The 25,446-nt window shown below is 42.9% G+C and overlaps 1 protein-coding gene across 1 annotated transcript in view; it reads right to left on the reverse strand.

The window, feature by feature from the left end:
* The window catches only part of wwc1 (WW and C2 domain containing 1), a 44,534-nt gene extending 21,186 nt beyond the window's left edge, over positions 1–23,348 (reverse strand). Inside the window, exons 1-5 of the mRNA XM_085471063.1 lie at positions 22,363–23,348; positions 6,493–6,602; positions 5,990–6,193; positions 5,090–5,166; positions 4,218–4,297 (exon numbers count right to left, since the gene is read on the reverse strand). Coding sequence (XP_085327189.1) covers positions 4,218–4,297; positions 5,090–5,166; positions 5,990–6,193; positions 6,493–6,602; positions 22,363–22,481 — 590 coding nt within the window. The 5' untranslated portion in view covers positions 22,482–23,348. The remainder of the gene's footprint in view (positions 1–4,217; positions 4,298–5,089; positions 5,167–5,989; positions 6,194–6,492; positions 6,603–22,362) is intronic.
* Between the last annotated feature and the right edge of the window lie 2,098 nt (positions 23,349–25,446).

Genomic DNA, 25,446 nt, shown 5'->3' on the forward strand with positions numbered 1-25,446 from the left:
TGCTGTGAAACAGCTGATGGGACAGATGTTTTCAGGACGCGAGTGAGTGTTGAATCCCTCCTCTAATCGGCCCACAGACCTTTCAAATATGATGGATGATTTATTCTATATTTTAATGAGAAATTAAAAATAACAACACGCTCAGTCGTGGTTGATATTTTAAAAACCGAGCAGTCAGTGGAACGTGTCAGTAATTCCAACTCTAACTACGACGAGGGTCGACTGTTGGTTCAGGTGAGACGCAGGATCCCTGTCACGGCTGCGAGTGCAGCTTGGCTGCGCTCGGAGGCGGCGGCAGCAGCCGTGTAAAGCCCGTCATCGGTAAGTCATGCATGCATCTGAACAACCGGCCCGTCCACATTCTTCAGAGAGGGAAGAGGGGAGGGAGGATCGGGCCGAGAGGGAGCGAGCGAGCGAGGGACAAAACAAGGTAGAGCAGGAATGAGGAAGCGAGCAGGGAGGGAGGCACTTGTCTGTAACAGGCCGAGGGGACGAGTAATCCTCTGAAATCCCTCTCAGACATGGACTCATGTTCACTGAAAGCAGCGCTTCAGATCTAAACGTGCACACACACACACACACACAGATATATATATAATTTATACAGGAGAGGAGTGTTTGCTGAAGGGGGAGGTGCCCTCTGGGTTTTTATGGTCGAGGGAGGTCACCTGGACCTGGTCATCAGCAGGTCCTGCTCCCGTTTGGGTAAACACGCCTGACACATGTGACCTCAGACTCACGTCCGCACTGAAACCCGCAACTTTAAGGCTGATTCACGGTCACGAGCACGTTTGACCCCGAGTCCTGTCAGACGAGGGCGGGCAGCTCATGAAAATCACTGTGCTTGGTAAGTAGTGTAGTATATTAATCAGCTGTAATCTTTAGGCTCCACCTTTAATACCAAATATAACAACACGTACTTCAATTTACTGAACAGCCATTTATCAATAAACTGAACACATGTATTCAGATTAATCACTTCATATATTTGGACTATTCTCCTTTCAGCTCAGTGTGAAGCTGAAACATCGATAAAGGTTCAAATTAATCTCTGTCTAATTTACAATCACAGGCACATCTGCGAGGTTTCCCTCCATGTTAACAGATTATATTATAATCCTCTACGAGAGCAGGGATGTTGGGCACCTGTCACATCAGCCCTGCCACTTTGTCTCAGCCGGTCTCTGTATTATGACAGACTGGATCAAAGAGCGGTTGCAGACCTGCTGCCGTCTACAACATCCTGGACTTCATTGCATACAGTGTCTGTTTTCCTGAGTGTGCCTGAAGTGTTCAGAAGAAATCAAATCTTTTTCCTTCGTGCTAAAAAATGTGATTTCACGTCAAAACGATCCCAGTCCAGTGTTTTTCTCCTTTAAACATCCAGATTTGTGTGTAATGTTGATGTTTGATGGGACAGCCTGGTTGTTGAATTTGTGGGGAATGCTTTACTGCATCTTTGGTTACAATACTTGCTTGGATTTGATGCATTTATACGTTAGAGCTTGTGCAGGAGCTACAGGTGGATCTGCTGCGAGGCCTCGTTTCCATTTTTCAGAGCGCGGTCCAATGAACGAAGCTAAACTCAAGTCCCGGGAAGCCTGCGTTTACTTTTGGGTTTACATTTTTCTCTCTTTTTTTGCTCGTAAACTTTCACTCTCGTGTGTGGCAGTGAAAACTTATCAGGAGCCGAGCATGTGGCTGCATTCCAGTCTGACCTGGGGGGGGGATTGGCTGTCCGGACGCCGTCTGCGTAGCGAGTGGAGCGGGAGGGGAAAGTCGCGGAGGAATGCCGTCCGACCGCTCGCTCTTTAATCCTCCTGACACTCTCACTGTGCCGTGAGGGGCAAGACAAACAGACCCAACATTCCTGTTCGCACACAGAGGGAAAAAAGCCTCGGCCACTTTAAGTTCATATTCGGAGGGGTGGAAGCAGGTCAGAGGCGAGCGCTCACATCTGCATTGTTCCTGATAGAGTTTAACGATCAGAAGGAATGTGTGATATCAGCCGAGGCGATAAGTGGCGGCTCGTTTACACCACTTCAATCTCCACTTTCACGTTTACAGTTAGACACACACACACACACACACACACACACACACACACACAGGGGCAAATTCCAAACATCGCTTCACTGTGATGCAGACAACAGAGGAGAGCACGGCGACGATATCGGTCAGAATCTGACACGTTCATGAATTCATGTGACGTGTTTTTCTGATTCTCCTGATCTCAGCTAGAAGACGCTTGTGTTCATTTTATTTATTTATTTTTTCAGTTTATTCATTTTTATTGTTGCCCGTTTTGTTTTCTTGCCGTAGCTCAAGTGCTTCGAATGTAGGGATGGGTATCGAAACCCGGTTCTTGTTGAGAACCGGTTCCCACTGTTTCATTTCCTTGGAATTGTTTGCCATTTTTGCAAACGATTTCTTCATCGATTCCAGAGCGTCATTTACCTGGCAGGAAACACGGCGGCTCAAACGCTCAAAAGTTTGGTTATACTTTACGAGAGCGGATGACAACAGGGCAACTTGCAGTACTTGCAAAGTAGATATTTCATTTAAGGGAGGAAACACTACGAATATGCAAAAGCATTTGTTCACAAAACACATGATGACCTTAAATGAATGTCGTGTTTTTAATTCCGCTCCGGACTCGTGAGTCTCAACCCAGCAGCAGCGGTAACGTTTGCACGTCCTCTCCTGTTAATGCGGCAGGTAAATAATCAACTAACAGTGCATATTATGTTAGCGCGATCTGCCTTATTATAGAACCTGCCATTACTGTGCATGTAGGTGACCATGATGAGACAGACTGAGTCTGGCTGGCTCAGATGCTGGCAGTTCTCGCTGCAGTCTACCGGCAGCGTCTCCTTTCAGGCCAGGATAGACGAATGTCACCGAGCAGTGACTCAGTTTGTGGTCAAAGGCTTGCACCCGTTTGCCACAGCAGATGATTTTCAGTAAGTGAATGTGTTTAATTGTAGGCAGGGACATTACTGAATATTCTTGTGTAATTGCTACAGAATAATTTATGTTATACTTTGTTATTGCTACAGAAGAATATTTATTTTATTATTTTACATTTACAATTTTTTTCCTGGGGACCCTGTGACACCCCATTGAAGAGCCGCAGGCTGTGGATCTCTTAAGATCTCACTGTTGGGTTTGTAAGGCCATGTTACTCCTAAATTTCTATCTTGTTCAAAGAGAAGATATAAAACACAGTTCTAAGCTAATCTTCTTTTTTAAAAAGAGTTGATAAGAGAATCGATAAAGAATCGAATCATTAAACAGAATCGAAAATGGAATCGGAATCGTGAAAATCTTATCAATACCCATCCCTATTCCAATGATAAAACTTTAATTTCAGACTCTTGAACTGTTATTACTGCATAACAGTTTTTTTCCATCCATCGTGAAGCTTTTCCTCCCAGACCAGACATTTGTGTTAGTGTTAGATTTTTGAATTTTCTGGAATAAAACACAGGTGGTGGTTTACTCTGGATGAGGAACAGGAAGAATGCGAACGATAGCCCTGATGATCTGGGATCTACAGTAACCTGTGGTGAATGAGTTGTTTGTATGATAACCTGGTATAATATTCAAAACTGCACCTCAAAAAAGAAAAAGCCCTCCAGATTTCATCAAACAGGACTATTAATCCTGTGTTTGTTTGTGCCCGAAACGTCAACAAGAACTCGAGAACGGCTTCGGTCACACAATCTGAAATCCTTTTGTTCCTCGTTCGGGACGTCACACCAGCTCTGAACAGCACAAACATGGCTGCGCTTGATTTTCAGCCACAGCATCAGTAAACTTCCTCTTTGGCTGACATGTCGATGCAAACCCAGAATGAAAAAGTGAAAACCTGCCCAACAAACTAATATCGAAACAGCTGAGCATTAATCTTTAGGACGTGGCTGCTGATTGTCTCTCCGGGTGGAATTAATCTACCTGTCTGCCCTTTAAACTGGGCTGTGAGACTGAGGGAAGGTCACACAAACACTTTCTATTCATGTCAGATTCTGACCGCCTCGCAAATTAAATAAGGAGCCGAAAAAGGTGAGGACCGAACCCCCCAGCCGGCTGCTCGCGAGCACGCCTGTCAGCACTGCCCTTCAGCGAGGAGGACGGACTCGCTTTGCACCCCTCTGGACTCCAGCAAGGCAATCGAGGTAACGCAGCAAGAAGACACGGGAAACTTCAAAACTCACTCTTTGAGCGTCTCGAAGCCTTGCTCTTTGTACAGCAGCTCCTGCTTCATACAGGCGAGGTCCCGCTTCAACTTGTTCACCTGAGAAGAGGCAGAGACAGGGTGAGGGTTAGAAACCAAACCTCCAGGACCAAAACGTCTTACATCTTTAAAAGTGGCTCACAAATATGGAGTTTAATGCTTCAGAGCAGCTGAGCTCTGTGTGTTACCCTACAGGTGTTTAAACAAGACATTTCAGACAGTTTTTTCTACTCTCAGATCTGTATGATGTCACAGAGAGGGGCTCTCTCTTTATGGGGGGCAACCAATCAGAAGAACGTTGGCTTAAAAGTAGTTGGAGTGAAGGCGACATGGTTTGTATCAAAGGGAGCCCAGTATCAGGCAAATAAGGATCATTCTGAACCGCGAGTCATGCAAAGCGGCTCTAAAAGAGTCCAAAACATCTCACGAGGAAAGAATGAGTTTGGTATGTGGTCGTGCTGCTTTGAACAAATTAAAATGCTGACTATGTGGGGGGGCGTGGCCAGAGTTCGACTCAGGTGACTCTTCAAGTGCATAGTTGATCCACAGCCAGGAGGTGTGTGTGTGACGCTCTTTGTTTTTCCCCTTTCAAGATGAACAACAGCAGGGTTTACACCAGCCTAGGAGGCCAGAAAGCTCAACACCCCCACCCTGCAGCGAAGCGCCCGGCAGCCCGCAGTGCCCGCCGGCCGTTAACGTGTAAACTGTTCACTAATCAAAGCAGGTGGGTCGTCCTCTGCTGTAGGTAAATGTGACTCCGTGCTCTCTCTCACCTTATTTTCCTAATGTTTGTTTACATGCCTGCAGGCTCAGCTAACGTTATGCCTCCTATTTGGACGGAGGTGGTCTTACCCGACTTTTGGCCGTGGATATCTCGGCTTTGAGGATGTCCGGGTCGTACTTGCTGGAAGAGGACGATCTGGAATTCACTGTGGAAACAACGGGACGTTAGACGTTAGAGAGGCTGTGATTTCAGCTTCAGGCTGAGGCCGAAGCATTTGGTACAGTCTCAGTGAGGAAACCTCTGCTGAATTAGTTTTTAACAGAAAAGCTGAAAACCCCAAAAAATTATACAGAATTTATTTATTTTTTAAATGTGACAATGTACAGATTAATAAAAACGTTATTTTACTCTTTTTACTTTTATTGAACTATATTTATTAAATATTTGTATTTTTATTCTGAATTTGAATGCATTTTTAATTTCAATTTTTTTATTTTTAAAAATATTTTCATTTTTTATATCTTGATAAATATTTTTATTTTACTTTTACTTGTTTGTTTTTATGTTAACTTTATTGATATTTATAAATATTATATTTATTTGAAAATTTAAAAAAAATTTCTTTTTTCAAATTAAGGAATTGTTTTTACATTTTAAAGTACATTTTATTATTTATTATTTATTTATTAATTTATTAATTCCCTTTTTTTATTTTTAATAGTTTCTTAATTATTTATTTTATCTTTCTATATTCTTTTTATTATTTTCTTGTACTGACGACTGTTTTTGACACTTTTCTCACGATCACATGTATGAATGCGTGATTACTGCTGTCACTGTCACACTGTGTGATGCCAGCAGAATTAGGCGTTCTTCCTCCTGCTCTCACATCAGTGTCGTCTGCAGACATCAGTCACAGACTCCTGCTGACCTCCTCTGTCCATCACATCGCAAACACAAAGAGGTCAGAGCTGATCTCTCGTGTAAAATCAGACAGACGGAGGTTTTTGATTTCGGCCGTCACTCACAGCTCGTCTGCGACGTGGACTTGTCCCTCCACGCGTCGTTGAGCTGGCGGTACTCCTGCTGTGCCAGGCGGAGCCTCTGCTCCTTCACCTGGTAGATCTCCTTCTGGGCGCTGAGCGCGTCGCTGGCCACGGCCAGGTAGTCCCGCAGCATGGCCTCCTGCTCCCGCTGCCACTGGGCCCGCGGGTCCTCCAGCTGGGTGCTCTCTGGAGGAAAACACGATGAAGAGGAAACATGAGCAGGAGTTCAAAGGTTGGAAGAGGCACAAAGCTTAAAAACCTTTCTTAGCTTTCTTTTGATGCAGCAGAGGAACTGATCACAGCTTCTTAATGTACAACAGAACAGAAAAGACTGTTACGACAGTGTAATTCAGCAGTGTCCCATAAACCTGCCGGTCCTTTGCTTCATGAAGCTGAGCCGCCTCCAAGCCTGAGCGAGAGGCTGACTGGTGCCTTAGCTCATTCACAGAGGAGGGAGAAACAGGATGATGAGGAGAGAAACTCACTGGTGTTGTGGTCGACATAGTACGCTCCGACGACGGGGTCGTACGCCTCCTCCCAGCCAACCGGCAGCTCGTCCCCGATGCAGTCGGCGAACGTCAGAGGCTTCGTCTGCCTGAGAAACAGAAAAACAGAGTCAGAGCACAGAAAGCTCTTCATCACTCCTCATTATCAGGGCTGCCACAGATCCGGATGCAAAGGAGGGCTCTGACTCGCCTGTTTGCATGAGTTCTACATGTTTTTGTGTTGCCCGCTCGATGTTTAAGATCGAGTCCATTAAAGCTGTTTATTTGGAAACGCGTCCAAATCAAACCCAAACATTCAAACCCTGCTGAATGAACCCACTCAAACACTGTTTTTATCCCCACTCGCTCTCTGTGTGAAAGCTTCTTCAGCAGCAGCAGCAGGAGGAGGGGGATAGGAGAAAGGCTGGGTGTGTAGGGGGGTGGTCCCTGTCACTCATCACAATAGGAGGAAACCGACCCGCCACATTCCACAGGCGGTGGTGACGCATCGCCTGGAGGTTTCCGGGGCAACCTCTCGACCTCAAAGCGCCTTGGCTGACATTAAATATTAAAAATCCCACGTGGACTCATAACAACCACGTTACCGTGTCATATTCTCCACTTCACAGTCCTGCTGTGCGTGAACTGATCTCAGGACATCAACCAGAGGAAAGCTGGGACTTTTTTATTAAATGCCCACTGAAGACTCATTTTATTTTTTATATTACTCCTACACGACATCTTTAGAAAGCGATTTATAATTTAATTTTGAAATTATATTAACTATATGGAAATGGATGGAAATGAAGGATGCGCCTCCATCTGAGCCGTATTTGTATTTATAGCTTTGCCAGCTTGTCCCCTGCTCTCGGCCTCGCTGTGTGTGCACCTCCTCGCACACAGAGTGGAGCAGGCTTGACTTCAAAGTAAAAGTCGTGCTTTACTGCTGAAACGACACATTTCAAAAAGCCTCAACTTTTACTTTGACGGTCTCCGTTTACAGTTTGCATCACTCTTAGTTTCACAGCTGCTTCATCAGCGGTAACCTGCGAGTAAGCAAAGCACACAGGTCTTTGTCTCAGTACGAGTACCTCTATGTGATCATGTTTCCTCCAGAAACCGCTCGCCAACCATTTTTGATCGTTGCCTCGCCAAATGGTTGCTAAGCGCTCACTGTGTGGCTTAAGTTTCTACTTCTCATGTCTGTGAGTCTGCAAGGGTCCGAGTGATGTAAATTTGACCATCAGACAGCGGGCACAGGGGTTTATATGGATGCCATGTGCCTGTTTTGGTGGTCGCGCACACTCGTCCACAGGCAGAGTCCACAGAAGTACAACCGGAATGACCGAGTGTAATCAAGGCTGTAACGACGACTTCTAACTTAAGTGCAACAAAAGCTTCCAAACAAGTGTTTGGCACATAAGAGCTCGAGCGAGCGGGACAGAAGCCGAGAGTCAGCTGTGATTTTCAGTCACGTCGACACGCTCAAGAAGTAAAAGCTGCTGAGTGTCCATAGTTTCTGCTTCTTTGTACTAACAGTACTCATCTTTTTATATATAATTCACAATGTTCACCACATGTTTGGTGAATGGATAACTAAAAGTGAATACTTTCAAAACAGTAAACTGAATATTAATCTGTTTTTTTATGGTTTATATTTTCAGAGATGTTGACATGTTAGCCACAACTTAAAGTTGAGAAGCTGAAAATCCACATCCATAAATGATGCTGCCCTCGTTTTCCTCACTTTAAGGTTTCATTTTGTTTAGATACGGAAACTCAAACACATCATCCCAGCGTGCCAATTATCAGTCGACAAAAAGCCTGTGTGTGTGTGTGTGTGTGTGTGTGTGTGTGTGTGTGTGTGTGTGTGTGAGATAAAAGCATTTGGATGTGTCTGTGTGCTAAGCTTTGTCCAGGCAAACACACAGATGTATGTGTGTTTGATTCACTGATTCCGAGGCTTGTTGCTAGCGTTTCTTTTCAGCGTTCCTTCGTTATGTCGTGACTGCAGATAAACTCGGAGTCGGCTCACTGCTGACGGCAGAAACTGAACTGGGTCCTTTTTCAGCTGATGAATAATGAAAGGGGCCCGGAGAAGACCCCCTCAGCTCAGCTCTAAATTTAGCCGGGGAAGACGGAGAGGCTGCTGATCCCAGAGAGAGCCGGCAGTCCGACCGGCCGGCAGCTCAGGTATCCCATTATTTGATTCCTCTCTTTCGGTTTCCTCCCACTGGCTAAATCCTATCCTCTGATCGTCGAGCCGAGGGGAGTCGCTAACATAGTCGCTCTCCGTCACAGTTTCCCCTCACAGCGGCGGACCAGCTGGCAGCGGTGGCGACGGCCTTCGTTTCACCGTCAGTCAATCAAATGGTGCTTGTGTGCTTCTCGCATGCTTCACTGCATCAGCGCTCAAACCGCCTGCAACGGCCAAGGGAGCAGATCAAAAACAAGCCACAGTGAGCGTAAACAAGCGTGCCGATAATACCTCAACAATGAGACGTGTTCAGTCATGTGTGTTTGGACCGTTAGTGTCCAAAATCAACAAAATCTAAATCCAGCACACTTTAAGAAGTCCTCACATGCCACAGCGTGAAGGTGAACACCTCGGGTATGTGTGTTCACGTGTTTTTACTTTAGATGACAGGAAAATTTAAAAAAGGCAACTTTCTCCTGAGTGGGATCCCCAAGATGACCACATTAGGGTTATCCTCTCTCTATGACATCATACAGATCCAAGAGTAGAAAAAAAATTGTCTGAAGCGGAGTGTTTCGATCAGGCTCGCAGGGGCCTGGAGCTGGAAGAGGAAACCTGTTGTCACACAGCTCACCTGCAGGGCTGCCAGTCATCCATGTGGATGCTGGTTTCTACTTCAGACCAGTCGAGCATTACTGAGCTAAATCTCCATTTACAGGGCGCTTCTGAGCGTGGAAATCACGCAAGATTACACATTTAATGCACCGCTGCCATTAGAGAAGCAGTAAACTGTTATTTTCTTTGCACTTACAGATTTTAAAACTACATCCTGTGAGTTTGGGCGTAAGCGGCAGGATTCAGAGGGGATAATGCTGGAGTCGCCAGCCCCACCACAAAAAAAAAAAAAAAAAAAATTTTTAATTGCACCAATTACAGGACTTTTAGCGTCACATGAAAGGCTGCACATTTTTGAGCTCACACGAGACTCAAAGAAGAAGCATAAAAGTCATTCTGGTGACGTTCTGGTCAAAAATGAATTTGCAGTCTAACAAAAGTGGGTGAAAACCTGATACGAGTACGTGCACCCCCCCACGCTCAGGTTTCACATACCAAGGTAAACACTGAGCCGAGCCTCGGCGCTCTGATGCAAACTGACAAAACGAGAGGCAGAGTGCAAACACACAGGGCGGCGAGCTGCATAGCTGAGCGGTGAGTCAGGCGGCGTGCAAATTCCTCAGGTTGAGTTATGAGGCTTCAAACCAGTTCATAGCTGCTCAAGGTCCAACTGTAAAACACCCTCACCACATCACAGCCATAAAGCTCCACCGACAGATAACCGGTGGATTCATTACCGAGACGGCCTGCCCCGTGTCACCCACCTCATACCTGCGTTATCTGACCAATAACATTCCTTTGTTCTGATGACACACGTTCAGGGCCAGCAGCAGAGACCTGACGCGGCAGTCTGGACAGTTTATAAGCACTTTCCTCATTCTTTGAGTCTCGAGGTGTAAAACCTCCCGCTGAGAGCGAGAGGTTGTTGACTGTACAAGAAGAAGAGCGGATGATACGTTTGAATTTGGACTCCACATCCCTGTCATCCAAACCTGTACGCCGGCTAAAGCTGCAGACCTTGGGCTGTGGCGCCCGCTGCCCTCTATAGATGGGTTTCGCTTCCCAACAGATGACGCAGTTTTGTAAAAAAAATAATGCATTTTTGCTTTTAAAGCTCAGTGAAAACCTGTGTCGACCAGTTTACCGCCCCAGAAAAGCAGGTGCTGCGTTCAAACTTTGGGCGCCTGCAGAAGACTCAAGGTCTGCATCGTCCAAACTCTGACCTCGTCGTGTCCTTCAAGGTACTCAAACTGATTACAAACAGTTTCTTTATAAAGGAAAGCAACGTAATTCAAAATGAATCAAATGACATCCAAACATTTTTCAGCGTGGTTTGAATCAGCGAGGACAAAATGACACATGTGTAACCGCATCTGTGTTTTTAACCCCGTCACACACTCAACACCCCGGGTACACTGAGCCGTCACCCAACATCAGCTGCAGGTGTCGTTTCATACATTAAAACAGCCATCTTTATTATATTTCCCTTTACAGAATCATTTATTATATTACAGTCACATTTTTAAGTTGACATTTTACCGTATTTTTAGCGTTTTACTTATTTATTCCATTTATTTGAGCTCTAAATGGAGTAAAACTAACAATCACTCAAAAATGATTATTTTTTGTATTTTTTTTATCCAATTGATTAATTTTGTCTTCTGAGTTATTCTCCTTTTAATTATTTCAACTTAATTAATTCTTCTCAAGCCACAGTTTTGTTATTAGTTGGATATATGTTGCATATATATTAGGGGTGCAACCATACACAAAATTCACGATTCGATATTTTTTCGATACAAAAAAAAAATGTTCATGCCTTTTTAATTTGTCATTTATTAAAATTATAAATATATATTTTAACTCAAAAGTACAGTTTTTAAATTTAATGTTGCTGAAACAACAAAGTAATAAAAAAATAAATATATCTGATTGAGGAATCACTCAAAAGAGAGTTTATTACAGAGAAATGTCTCTTTCCAAAATAAAAGCTATACTATAGCTTCTTCTGGGCTATATTCTCAGCAGCATATTAAACATATCAGGTCCCCATAAGGAGAATCCTGTGCTAACGGCTGTCTAAATGACTCTGGTAAAGTTTGTAGCATGCGTGCTTGTTGTTTTTGTCTGCTTCCACTTGTCTTTGCACTAGGATGATGTCAGCGCAAATGTGCAGTTATATTCGTTGTGTTCCCACTAGTGCTTTCAGGTTAATCTCGTTGAAATGACCTTAACGCCACAACACGGCAAATCTCCGTTAACGAGCTACCGCCGATCGCTCCGTGCATGGGGCTAGACGGCCAACACGTTAACGAGCTAACTGCGCTAACACACTAGTTCCCACCCATGTAATTGAGCATTGCATGGCACATCCAACATACTGTTTTACTTTAGTCCATGACTCGCTTACCTTCAGGGTCATACGTCACATGAAAACCAAAATAGTTCCAAAGGCCAGATCTGAATGAGGGTGGGGGAGGTCCAATTTGCCATGTTCTCGCTTCTGTCTCGCTAGCTTGCCCTGCGCTCTTCCTTCTGACTATGCTGTCTGTGTTGATCTGCGCTCGACTCCTAGGCGGAGTAGTCGAACGCAGATCCACTGAGCGCTCAACACAGACAGCATCGTCAGAAGGAAAGTTGATAAAATAAATTACAAATGTTGTATTGTTCGATACATATGCGTACCGAACCGAAAGCACTGTATCGAATGGTTCAATATCGATACGAATATCGTTGCACCCCTAATATATGCGTGTATCTTGAACATCTGGCCATCAGAACGTGGATTTTGACTGAATTTTCAGCTTTAATGATGACTAAAGACCTCGCACTGTTAAATGTTGAAAACCGAGATCAGAATCAGGATGAGTGTCCATGGATGAGGATGAGTTTTCTCGTGTGAATTTGTGTTTAGTCTGGGACGTGTTTGTTTATGTTAAAATAAAAATCTAAAACAGAAATCCTGGTTCTGTTTTTTACTTGTTTTCTTCCCCTCGTTTCTTCTTTTCATTCGGGCTGAAGTTCTGCATAAACCGCTGCATGCTGAGCGAGCTTTAGAGCCCAAGGCCACCATTAAAATGGGACTGCACAATTCACAAATAGCCTTGTTAATTAACAAAGAGCAGTTTTTATAGCTTCAGAATCAGGCCATAACAGCGCAGGAGGAAAGCACAGTGACAGAAAATAACAAATATTCCTGCACAGCTGCAGGTGGACTCCATATTCAAATACAGAGCATCAGCTAAGCTGCTGCTCTCGCTTTAAATACAGGACGAGTGTAAGAGATGCTCCGAGTGTGGAAATCAGACTCGCTGTCCGTCTTCATTCCTGACTACAATGGGAGGATTTACACATGACTGCAGCCTTCAATTCAAACCACCTCGTCCCCGAGGTTCCTTTACGAGAAACGATGCTGTAATCCAGAGCAAACATCGATGAGCGCATGAAGCGATACGGGAATGAGGGGGAAACCTGTTCGACGCTGCAGGAGTAAAAACAAACAGCGGAGAGGTCGTCCTTCCATTTGTGGGTCAGCCTTTAAGTTCACGCGGTGCACATTTCTGCTGTCAGGCGAACGCACGTCTGACAGCGGGAAGCGTTCCACCTTCGTTTCCTCTCCGTGTGAAGAAGTCAAAACACGTCATCTTCCAGGTGTTTGAACTCATCACAACAAGCTACACCCAACACACAAACACATCCTGTTCCAAAGTTTCACCCCATGAAGCCACACACGAACGCCGCGGGGCCTGAGGGCTCACGCTGGGTCTTTCCCAGAAGCATCAATCAGACACGTTAACCAAAATTAAGCCTTTAAAGTCGCCGCCAAGCTGAAAGTCCCTGAGCCACTGTTACCTACACATGTACACTCGGTACTCATTCAGAGGGTTTGCTTACATTTATTTACTTTTCCTCAAAACTGCTTTTGTATGTCCTCTAAATCTTCCAGGCTTTAAGCTTCTTTCTTTAACTCAAGTCATCCAAAGTTAATCATGAACAAGATGGAGGCAGGTGAAGGAGGAACTGGGTGACCTCCATCTAAAGAAGAAAGAGTGGGAAGCAGGGGTTTCTAATTCATAACTGCTGTAATTTTACAACATGAATAAAACCAACTCTTTAGATGAAGGAGGAGGAGGAGAAATGGCTTGTGAAAGCTTTTGTTTCTGCACCAGTCCGACCAAAGTAAAACCCTCTCATGCTTTGCTGAATAATAAGTCATGAGAGTCGCTGGTTACGCATTAAAACCAGCACGGAGCGGCGGTTAGATCCCGGTTTACAGTTTGCAGGGCCTCACGCTGCACTTTGACCCCGTGCACCTTGGCAGGCAGTGAAAGGGATTTCAGATGAATCGGGCCTTTTGGTTGGCGGCTCTGCGAGCGCTCGGCCCCTCACGTTGTGTGTTTCAGGAATGCGCCTGTGTTGTTTTTTGTGGGTTTTTTTAAATTCAGGACTTTTGTTTTCTTCTTTCTGCACTTTTAAGACTGTCGAGTGTAAAACAACCAGAGGAGAAATTCTCCATTCCACCTTAAAACACACCAGCGACTGTGTGTTTGTTATCTCACCAGCAGCCCAAATAAGTGGAGGCCGACAACCGACGGTACGCTGACACCTGCAACAAATTCTCACTTCCTCTGCTGACTGCAGCTCATCTTGTTTTAATAAAAAACAGAAAAACCTGAAGATTTAAAAGATTTCTAAAAATTCCCAGCTGGTAACTTCGATCGCCTCCCGGCAGTTATTTTATAGACCGTGAGCTGACTTTGCCCTGTGTGATCAGTCTGGTTTTGTTCAGATTGGTGTTGGGGTTTTTTTCGCATAACTGCTCAAAAAGACATGAAAGTGTCACCAGATCAATGTTTCTCACACTCGGATCTCTCTGGGAATCTGCCACAAGCCGTCGGGCAGCTACACTGCCCGTGAATAAAGACCTGGATGGGAAGCTTGACATCTGCAGAGATCCAGCTACAGGACAGGCAGCTAACTGTGGTTGCCTCCACCAAGGAAAAGCTTTGAATGAACTCTGATGAGACCCTGTAGGGGTGTCGACTGTTAACAGTCCATTAACACTAATACATGCACGAGATCTTCATGGTCAACTTCAGGATTTGTTTGTGGAAAAATGGACAAAAAACCTGATAACATAGAAACTATGATTCTTCCAGGTGTTCTGTGTCATGTCACATTTGACCCCCGACCTCCCCTAGAAGGTCACTATATTGATCTGCAAGTCAAAGTGATAACAATGCTACATAGAGCATTAAAGTTAAAGTTATGTTTTTTTACTGCCATTTCTTGTTCTGCTAACATGAAGGCATGAAGTGATTCATGGGGGTTCTAAATTATCACCTCATGTTGGACTTCTGACCTCTTCTTCAAGCTCAAATAAGGTCAAACCTCCATAAAATACCATGTCACATTTGACCTCTGACCTCACTTTTATATTTCCCATCTGGCTTTCCTTCAAGTTGACCTCATTGTGTTTTAGAGAAAGTAAGAGAAAGACAGTGAGCTGTTTAGTTAGTGAATAAACTATAGTATAATAATAATAATAATAATATATCACAAGTAGGGCTGGGCCAGCTCATACCGTTCACAGTAATACCGGTATAATGTTGGGCAACGATAAGAAAATTAAATATCGCGATAGAATATGGGTAAAACGCGCAGGCGCAGGGCCTTTGTTTTCATACGCACATGGCAGAAAAAGCATGGCAGCGACGGAGAATGAGAAGGGCGAGAGCGGATCGTTCAATGAAACGATGAACCAGAATTGGTTTGTAAAAATGCTCCAACTTCAGTGGTGTGGAACTGGTTTAGCTTTCCCCCGTCAGATACACAACAAAGCACTATTTTTGGTAGCGCATGCTAGCGGGCCGTCGTTATTACCGTGTTGTTTGGAAAATACGGCACACTTAAAATCAATCCTTTAATTTTTCTGAAAATCGACAGAGCCCCTTATAATCCCGTGTGCCTTATGTATGAAATCTGGTTGTGTTTACTGACCTCGAAACGATTTTATGTACACGGCGCTCGAAAATCTGTCAAATGTTTCAGTACGACTTTGCTAAGCTACGAAGCCGCACCGCTTGATGGATTGTTGGAGCATTACGGCTATCGTAGGCGGAGCCTCGCGGAGTGATACGTACTGTGCTTCAACATAATATTACTGTATTGTGTGTGTATAACCTCTTTTTAAGTTTTGTGGATATTATACATGGTTATGCTGAGGATATTTCGGCCAGTTTCCACTGTAAATGCCTTTTAGTTAAACTGTCAGCGAGGAATTTGCATTTGCACTGTTAAATTTTTATATAACTTTAATGCACATAAAAAACAGCTGCTTGTTTAAGTGAAAATACATTGATGGGGTTTTTTGCACTAATAAAGTTGTGGAGTTGTAAAGTATTTTGTCTAGTGTCAGTTATATCGTCAGTTATATCGTTATCGCAAATTTTCAAATGTATATCGTGATAAATATTTTTGGTCATATCACCCTGCTCTAATCACAAGCTCAAGGTTCTTCATGTCCAGTTATTTAAAACTCCATGTTTGTGTAATCAAAGTAAACATCTGTCACGCTGCCCTTCACTGCACTACAAACTTCTGAAAGTTCATTTAAAAAGAACAAAGAAAACAAAGTGAATGTGTAAAAAAATACAGCGCTGTTCTCTTCAAAGCAAACGCCGCCCACAGAGCGAGAGGGTTGGTGGCGGTTTGCGCTCTCAGAGTGCTTCTTGTTTATTAGCTGTTATTTATTAGGCCGGTATGCGATTGGTTTGGCTTGTCTGTCTGGTTATTTACGTGCAGGTAGAGCTGGGCGATAGAACGATAACGATATGTATCGCGATATAACTTTTACTTGATAGAGAAATTAAACTATCGCGATAGACTTCACCGCTCTTGTCCTCTTAAAAAAAAGAAACAAGAAAAAAAAAAAAAAAAAAAAAAAAAAAAAAAAAAGTCAGCCAATCCAAATTAAGTAGCGCAGAGCCGAACCAATCACAGCCGCAGCGTCACGTCGCGTGACTTGTTATGTACAGCACAAGTGCCAAGCCGCACGTGTGTTTGTTTGGGAAGCAGCCAGCGGGTAATGGAGGAAATGAGTGTGCCGACTAGAAAAATCAACCGAGCGTGACCGAAGAGAAAACAGATGATGGTTCCAACGCCGGAGAGATTGTCGAACGGAAGAGCCATAGAAGTTCCGTAGTGTGAAGGTATTTCGGCTATTTCAAGTCTGACAAAAACAGAGTAGCGTGCACTGTAAATTGTGCCGAAAGCAAGTCTGGAAATACAATAAACTGGTGCATGCGTCACACTGTGCGCCACGTTATTGTTTCGGTGAAATGAATTTCTACAATACTGTTACTGTTAATTCTACTCTCTGCAGTGTTTAAATGCTTACATATACACACAGTTACTGTCCCTCCACACATACGACTCGGTTCTGCTTCTATGCCCCAGCTTTGTTTACTTTTTCCCACCGAGGCTTCTAGACTTCTGATTGGCCAACATTTCTGCACGGTTAGGAATCTAGCGCCACCTGCTGCTTTGGCATGTTCATAGCAGCGTTTTCCTTCATTTCTGCCTTTATGTGTGAACGGGATTATTTTTTAAAACAAAAACGGAAAATCTCCGTTTTCAAAAATACCCGTGTACGTGTGGACGTAGCCTCAGTCTCTGACTGGAAGCGCTAATTCGTCATTCGGCTTTTGTCAGACTAAAGTAACTGTTAAAACTGTTTGAAAAGCTCAGCTATACAACAAGGAGAGATTGAGAATTTCCTTTTAGTTCTCAGTTTATTTGATATTGACAAAAGTTAGTCAGTTTTGTCTGTTCTTCTGTAAAACAAACTAAGATTTATTTTTAGAATTAATATTTTGTTTCTAAGTGGAATTGACAATTTAGTCTGATTCGTTTGTTCTATTTTGAAACTTAAACGCTTTAGCGGCTGCCTTTTGTGTAGTTTGTAATATTTGCCTTTATTTATCTGAAAAAGTCTCATGTTCCTTAAGTACATCTACCCTGTTGAACTTATTATGGGAAATAAATATTTAAATAAAAACAAGCTGCTGATTATTTCACATTTTACTTGTGAGCAACGGCACATTTAAATCTTACAAATATAGTTATTTGGCTGATATCGTGATAGATATCGTTATCGCCTGAAATGAAAAAAACATATCGTGATATGAAAACATCTCATATCGCCCAGCTCTACGTGCAGGACGTCTAAAGATTGCCAGAAAATGTTTTCAAACTGTTTTATTCACCGGAGTTTTTACTGAAACATAGCAGACATTCCTGGAATATCACATGCTTGGAAATTGTGGGAAAAATGTGAAGATTTCTGTTAAATGCGGTGAAACAGACTTCTGACGAATCAGGAACCATGCAGAGTCAGCCCCCTCACCCCAGAGGCATTTTCTGAGTCCGTTTACTTACAGGAAACTTTATCAGAGGTTTGGAATTATTCTGGGAGTCAAATGTTCTTGATTAAGAAAAACGGGCAGACGTTCAAAGATGGAATCATCCTCATTTTAATCTAACAGCTGGAAGCACGACCACTTCTCAGACACAGTGTCAAAGTCTGAGGGGTCTTAAGTGACTGGTAAGACTGAAAAACCCTGTATAAACCCACCCTCCCCTCTGCGCTGTGGTGAGCTGAACATGCGAGTCGTTGTCACGCTCGCCTCTTTAAGCCTATTACACTAATGGTTTCTACGAGAGAGGAGAAAAGAACAGGTAACACACCTCCACGCCTGACAGCAGGAATGTAAATGAGCAAACAAGAAAGCACCTCTGGCATCCTGAGCTATGAGATACCCAAGGTTTTATGACAGGTTAACAAACTGAAGGAGGCTTTCTGCTCTGTGACACACTCAGCTCGAGGTTCCATTCTCAGATTATTCCCGAGAGAAGGAATGATTCCTCACGCAGAGGTAAACAGGTATTTGGAGTGAGTTATTTGGAGGAACCTCACTGGACTGGCTGTTCATTACTGACCCGTTTAATCATTAGCAAGATATCAAAAATCATCTACTACAAACACAAAATGACAAACCATCCAGAAGCCAAAAATAATAACGTTGCTAAAAAGTTATTTAAGAGCAGTCTAGGTGGTCTGATTAAACATTAATAAATGAACATGTTCAGGCTGCCAAGAGCTCAAAATACTTCACTAGCTTCCAGCTGCCTCACTGCAGCAATAAAAGCATGATTACAGGGTAAAAATGAACTTTTCCCATACTTATCAAAGTGATATATATATATATATATATATTTATTTATTAGGGGTGCAACGATATTCGTATCGATATTGAACCGTTCGATACAGTGCTTTCGGTTCGGTACGCATATGTATCGAGCAATACAAAATTTGTAATTTCTTTTATCAACTTTCCTTCTGACGATGCTGTCTGTGTTGAGCGCTCAGTGGATCTGCGTTCGACTACTCCGCCTAGGGTCGACAGTGCAGCCTAGGCGGAGTAGTCGAACGCAGATTCACTGAGCACTCAACACAGACAGCATTGTCAGAAGGAGCAGGGCAAGCTAGCGAGACAGAAGTTAAGCTCTCCTTGTAACATGGGCCTCCCCCACCCTCATTCAGATCTGGCGTTTGGAATTATTTTGGTTTTCATGTGACGTATGACCCTGAAGGTAAGCGAGTCATGGACTAAAGTAAAACAGTATGTTGGATGTGCCATGCAATGCTCAATTACATGGGTGGGAGCTAGTGTGTTAGCGCAGTTAGCTTGTTAACGTGTTGGCCGTCTAGCCCCATGCACGGGGCGATCGGCGGTAGCTCGTTAACGGAGATTTGCCGTGTTGTGGCGTTAAGGTCATTTCAACGAGATTAACCTGAAAGCACTAGTGGGAACACAACGAATATGACTGCACATTTGCGCTGACATCATCCTAGTGCAAAGACAAGTGGAAGCAGAAAAAAAACAAGCAAGCATGCTACTAACTTTAGCAGAGTCATTTAGACAGCTGTTTAATATGCTGCTGAGAATATAGCCCAGAAGAAGCGGATAGTATAGCTTTTATTTTGGAAAGAGACATTTCTCTGTAATAAACTCTCTTTTCCAAAGATGAGTGATTCCTCAATCAGATACAGGGCTCGCAATATCGCTAGCCCAACGTCCCGGGGCTAGCGATTTTTTCAGTCGAGGTACCAAAATCTATCTCTGCCCTGCCCGTCGGGCTATTGTAGGAAGGAAAAATATATGTCAATTAGGGCTGCCACGATTAGTCGACTATCAAAATCGTCGACGACTGATTTAATAGTCGACGCGTCGTTTGAAGCTTTGTAAGATCCCAAAAGACGCAGGAATGAGTAGCAGGATTTAAGAGTGTAATAACGGACTGAAACAGAAGATGGCAGCACTGCATGTACAAGGATGCCAGCTGCCGTTAAACCCCGAAGAAGAAGAAGCTGTGTCCCAGAATTCATAGCGCAGCCCAGCTCAGTTTCCAACAATGGCGGCAGCTAGTTAGTTTTAATATTACTCTTATTATTCTTTCTGGGTCACAAAATAAACGTTTAACATATTTTCAGGCGAGAATGTAGCTGTGTAAACCTCAAATATCTGCTCAGTTTATCAGGACACCGCATATTTTCAAAAGCGCTCCGACGTTTTCGGAGACGTCTGTTACCCACTAGCTCGATAGCTAGCCGGGGGCTAGGCTCACTAGAGCCCAGCGGACTCCCGGCAAATCGTTTTCAAACCCACCGCCGTCTTTCGCTACTCAGGTTAAACATGATATATAAGTCACTTAGATAACTTAAAAATGTTATTGTTTGGCTTTTTTTTACTATTTTATTTGTTCCTGAGTAAATCGGTTTGTCTGAGATTAAAGTTATAGTTTTTACACAGCTGAATAAACGTCAAGCAGACAGCTGATTATCAGAAGTGTGAGATGCTCGAGAATTTACTCCAGTGTCCTGTTATATTTTAGATAGCGAGTTTATTAAACTTCACTGAAACAATCTGCAAATTTCATTAAAATTTAATAAACTATCATCTTGTCTTTATTTTTAGTTAGCACAGACCTTAAACACTTAAAGCTGTAAGCTAATGATAGTTATATAAGAGCAGATGCTGCTGGTGCAATAAGCTGTACTTTTATGTCCAATGGATGATGATCTGATTAGTCGACTAATCGCAAAAATAATCGGTGACTAGTCGACTATCAAAATAATCGTTTGTGGCAGCCCTAATGTCAATGCTTTTGCATTCTTTCGGAAATGTAGCTGGGTAATTATGTCATTGGCATCGGTGAGCCACTGTCAATATGTGACATATTGAAATCGCATTTGAATTTGCGCTTGTTGTTTGCTTTCACTTTGCAATCATGCGAACTGTGTATAGAGAGCGACAGCACTGATCTGTGAGTGATGATAATTTGTGCACCAATTCCTCTGACATCGTCTTATTAATCGTTAGCTTACTATGCAAACATGACAAGTGAAATCTCCCGCAGCTTAAACATGTGAGAGGTTGATCGCGCAGAGAATCGCTGAGCTTATGTGAGTGCGTGTGTAAAAGCAGCAGGATTTATATTTGACTACGATGACCTGGATGACTGAGAACCTTCACAGACAGATATATATTTTAGTTCTGCTGAGCCAAATAAGACAGGTCGGGGTGAAGAAGTGACAGCCAAAGAAAAGCTTACCACAAAACGGAGAAGTTATGACAAATCAGACTATAAGGCAAAAAGAAAGTGCAGCTTTATAGTTTCATGGACAAAAGAATTTCTGTGGCTGCAATATGACGAGCTAAATAACCAGGGCTGCACATAAGTGGTCCGCAGGTGCGCATTCGCTGTCAAAATAAAAAACACGCACAAGGGTTAGGGTTAAATTTAAAAACTGTACTTTTGAGTTAAAATATATATTTATAATTTTAATAAATGACAAATTAAAAAGGCATTAACATTTTTTTTGTATCGAAAAAATATCGAACCGTGACACCAAAGTATCGAACCGAACCGTGAATTTTGTGTATCGTTGCACCCCTAATATATATGTACATAAAATGCATTCACTCTAATTTACAGATAATAATTCATACAGGTGATTGGCTTTCACTGCAATTAATTGATTACTGTGCACACCTGTGAGGCTGATTCATCAGGTAGCCATCACCTTCTGTTTCACCCACCTTGACTCCAGCAGCTACCCATTTCATTCACGCCTCAGTCACACCAGCTGGAGACTACCCGGCAACCACCGTTGCTAGGGAATAACAAGTATTCCACCATCCAGCTGTGAGTGGTTGCTGTGAAACTGACTGGTCAGTGTTTCCCTGGTAACCAACAGTCGCTAGGGAAAAATAAAGTATTCCCGACCAGTTGGCGAGTAGTTTTGGGAGGTTGTATGCAATTGCTTGGTGGTTAGTTGGTGAGCGTTTCCAAATGAGTGGGCGTCCTCCAAGCAAACTAAAGGTGATCAAAGCAACCTGTGAACCACCAAAGCAATCCCAAGGAGGATTTTGGTGCAGCACCCTCTTTGCAACCAATTTAAAACCAGGCACCAACCAGCAACCACTCTCCAACCAATCAGAGGTCTCTAGCTGTTGGCCAGCCACTGGGCAACTCTTTTATTGGAAGGTTCATACCAACTCTCCTCCATCACCTGCTACCACTGATTTTACTATGATGTCTTATCAAATAACTTAATAAACAAATAAACCTGCCAGAAAACTGGGAACAAGGTCCCTAAAATCAGGCATTACTGGGATTAGTGTGACTGGCTTTTACCTGCGACAGCTCCCTAAATAAAAAAGCCTCAGGTTTAAATATTGGTTTAAATATTCGTCATATACGTCAGGTTTAAATATTGCACATTAAATCCATATCAAGGTACTTCAGTGCAAACATGGTGTGGAACTCTGTGTTGACTTCATGAACAGACAACGATGTTTGGGCTAAAAGGCTCACACCTCCTCGTTTACCGCATGAATGGAGCCTTTAACACATCATGTATTTACATGTATGTGCTTTGACTATCTGCCAGAGGTCAAAGGTCGACGGCACCTGTCCTCGCGCAGTCCTACCTGTCTCTGGGGTCGATCCAGCTCGTGCACTGGTTAATGTGGTCAATGTAGTAAACTTTGCCATCAAAGTCTCTGGCTTCCTCCCAACCGTCAGGTAGTGGCAACTCCTTCCTCGGCATGTCAGGCGAGTCTCCATGTAATGAACTCCTCTCTACTCAGAATCATCGCGAAGAGATACCATCATCATCATCACCATCACAGTCAGACTCTACATCTGCAGTTAGTCCCCAAATTCAGAGTCTGGCTGGATTAGGCCATGGTAAAAATCCATAATAATCCTCAGATTAACAATCAGACCCTGAACAGGAGGAGGAGGAGGAGGAGGAGGAAGGGGGTAAAACAAACTGTTTCATCAGGCTGCACTTGTGCAACAATTCATCCCGGTTTGAGAGCCTCAAAGTATCCGTAACGTAAACACAGCAGCTGGAGGAGTGTCCAGGACGGTCTGGAGTTTCCCAGGTCCGCGGGCAAACTTTGAGGCGGCCTGGAAGAACTTTTTCGGGATGATTATCCACGCTCCGCCGAACACGGACGGGGTCCTGCTGACGCCGGTGGTACTGCTGCTCGGGTTTAACGGAAACACACGGGGAGCCCCGTAGAAACCTCCAGATTAACAAAACGCAGACTTAGAAAAGGGTGGAGCAGCAGCCAGCGTCCTCGCGTTCCCTTATAACACCCCCAAACCCGCAGAGCTGGGGCTCGGCTCCTCTCCGTGCCGACAGGCCACCATGTTTAGCCGCAGTAACCGACGCTAGCCTCCAGCCTGCGGGACAGCGAACAGTCCGCCCGCCGCTTGGAGAAAGGAGAAAAGTACCGAGAGAATTCACAGCCGTTAAAATCCGCTAAATAGCCGAAGAACTTCTCTGTTATCCCGTAAAAATCCTCCGGTGAAAGCTGGGCAGAGGGAGACTGCAGCGGTGGCGGTAAAGTCTTCTTCGGTCCCGATGACTTCGCTCGAACCGATCAAGCTAACGGCAGCCGCTCAACCCGACTTCCGGTTTCAAAATAAAATATTTGTTGACAAACTCCAGGACACAAAATAAGACTTCCGGGCAAAACAATTTCCGAAAAATACTTTTACTGATACCATGAGAAAAATATTGTTTTATAGCAGCAGGAAGAAGAATAAAATATACAGGGGTCTATGAATAACACAACATAGTAAAAGGCCTATAGTGAAGGTAAACATTAAATGTAAATACTTTTGGTTATTGTATTGAAATATCACTAAAATTAAAAAAAAATCTATGTTAAAAAAGAGAATGTTGCAGTGAACTATAGCTAAACGTTAGTTAAAAAAAGTTACAACTAAAACAATCAAAACTAGATGTGAGTTAAGTTAGTAACAAACAAGATTAAAATTCACTAAGAATAAACACTTGGAACTTACCATAAAACCTACAGTAAAATAGAAATGCACACGTGCTGTGTTTTTATTCAAACAGCTGTTCCGATTTTGCAAAATCTTGCTCCTGACAAACTTTCATGATTAAAAATAATGATCAAAAATCCACCTGAAACTATAAAATCTACTCTGTAAATTGAATCAAAGTGAAGTATTTTGAAAGCAAAAACTTAAAAAATAAAAATTTCAAATCTCAGTAACTCAGTTTTCATTAAATTATTTTTATTTTTATGGAAGCATTGCTGTTCTACCTTAATTTAATATTTAAAAATAGCAAATTATGCATTTATGCATATTCTATAGTTTGTGGTATAATTTTATTTATGATTGAAACTTTTATTCTACTACAACAGTAAGAATCCATTCAAAATTTTGAAAAAAGTCCTTATCTTAACCTATGTCATTTTACATTTTTTTATTATATGGATATTTATGGATTATTATTTATTATTACTATATAAATAGTAACAATAATTATTATTATTGGTAAATTTTAAACGTTATATTTTGTCTGTTTTGTACTTTTTAAATTTTTTTATTGTTTGGTCTAAAAATTTAAATCAAACAAATAAACATAACAAAAATACCCAGATAAACCTCCACATTTACAACTTTTATTATTTTTATTGACAGAAAGTTTCATTGTAGGCTGCGAGTTATGGTGATACTTAAAGTTTTGTTCAGTTTTGTGGCTCATACATTAATGTTTTATTCATAAAGCCTGGTTTAAATGTTATTCACTTATTTGTTAGCAGTTAAACCTCCTAACCTGCCCAAACTTTCAAGCCCACAGCGCCCCCTGGAGGACAATATTCCGCAGTGCTGAACAGGTTGGGAGAGATGATGGTTATCATCACCTGCAGGTTCTTCCATCGTGCAGATATTTCTTCAAACAAGAGTCCAACATCAAGAACAAAGAGTGAAACTACTTCGTAGTGCAGATGTTACGGGCATGGCTGCATTAGGCTTAGGCTACTGAGGGTTTCTCATGATGCACTGGGTGCATCTTCCTCACTCACTGTGTTTTTATACACCTCTTATTTATTCATCAGTTATAATTAATTTCTGGCTCTTTTCCAAAGCATCTCTTTATCCTGTCTCCCTCCCCTCCCCTCAAGCAGTCGCAGCAGATGGCCCCTGTTTTGGGGTTTTTTTTGGGGGGGGGGGGGACTATGTGAGGGACAGGGATGTGTCCAACAACCTGTAGAAGAGTTAAAGTAGCTGTGACAGCAAAAGGGTCCAAAATAGAGCCTTTGACCATTTCCATTATTATAAACACTTATGCGTCTGTGTTTCTGAGCAGATAATGTCATCTTCCACACGACTGCAGGTGTAACTCAGACCAGTGGAGCGCGAGCTAGAAGGGTTTTTTATCCCCTCAGTCACAAAGTGAAAAACGACGCTGCTTCTCCATCATTATCCCAGCAGCTGTGTCACTCTTTTGGCACTGTTGCATTCATGAAGCAGTGCATGAAGCTGTGCCTGCTGTGGGATGCAGGGTCAGGCCTCCATGAAGCCTCTGTTACTGTGGAAAAAAGAAAACGCCTTCACTAACAGATGTGTTTCCAGCTTTGAGTGCTTTCTTAATGAAGCACTTTGCTAGATTTGAGCTGCTTTTTCAGGAGGAAATATTCAAACGATGTTCTTCCCTTCATAATTGTTTTATATAACAGGAATAA

Source organism: Copadichromis virginalis, linkage group LG10 (genome assembly GCF_057382275.1).
Source record: "Copadichromis virginalis isolate Kocher_CV1m ecotype Utaka linkage group LG10, C_Virginalis_male_GT1.1, whole genome shotgun sequence".
NCBI classification, from domain to species: domain Eukaryota; kingdom Metazoa; phylum Chordata; class Actinopteri; order Cichliformes; family Cichlidae; genus Copadichromis; species Copadichromis virginalis.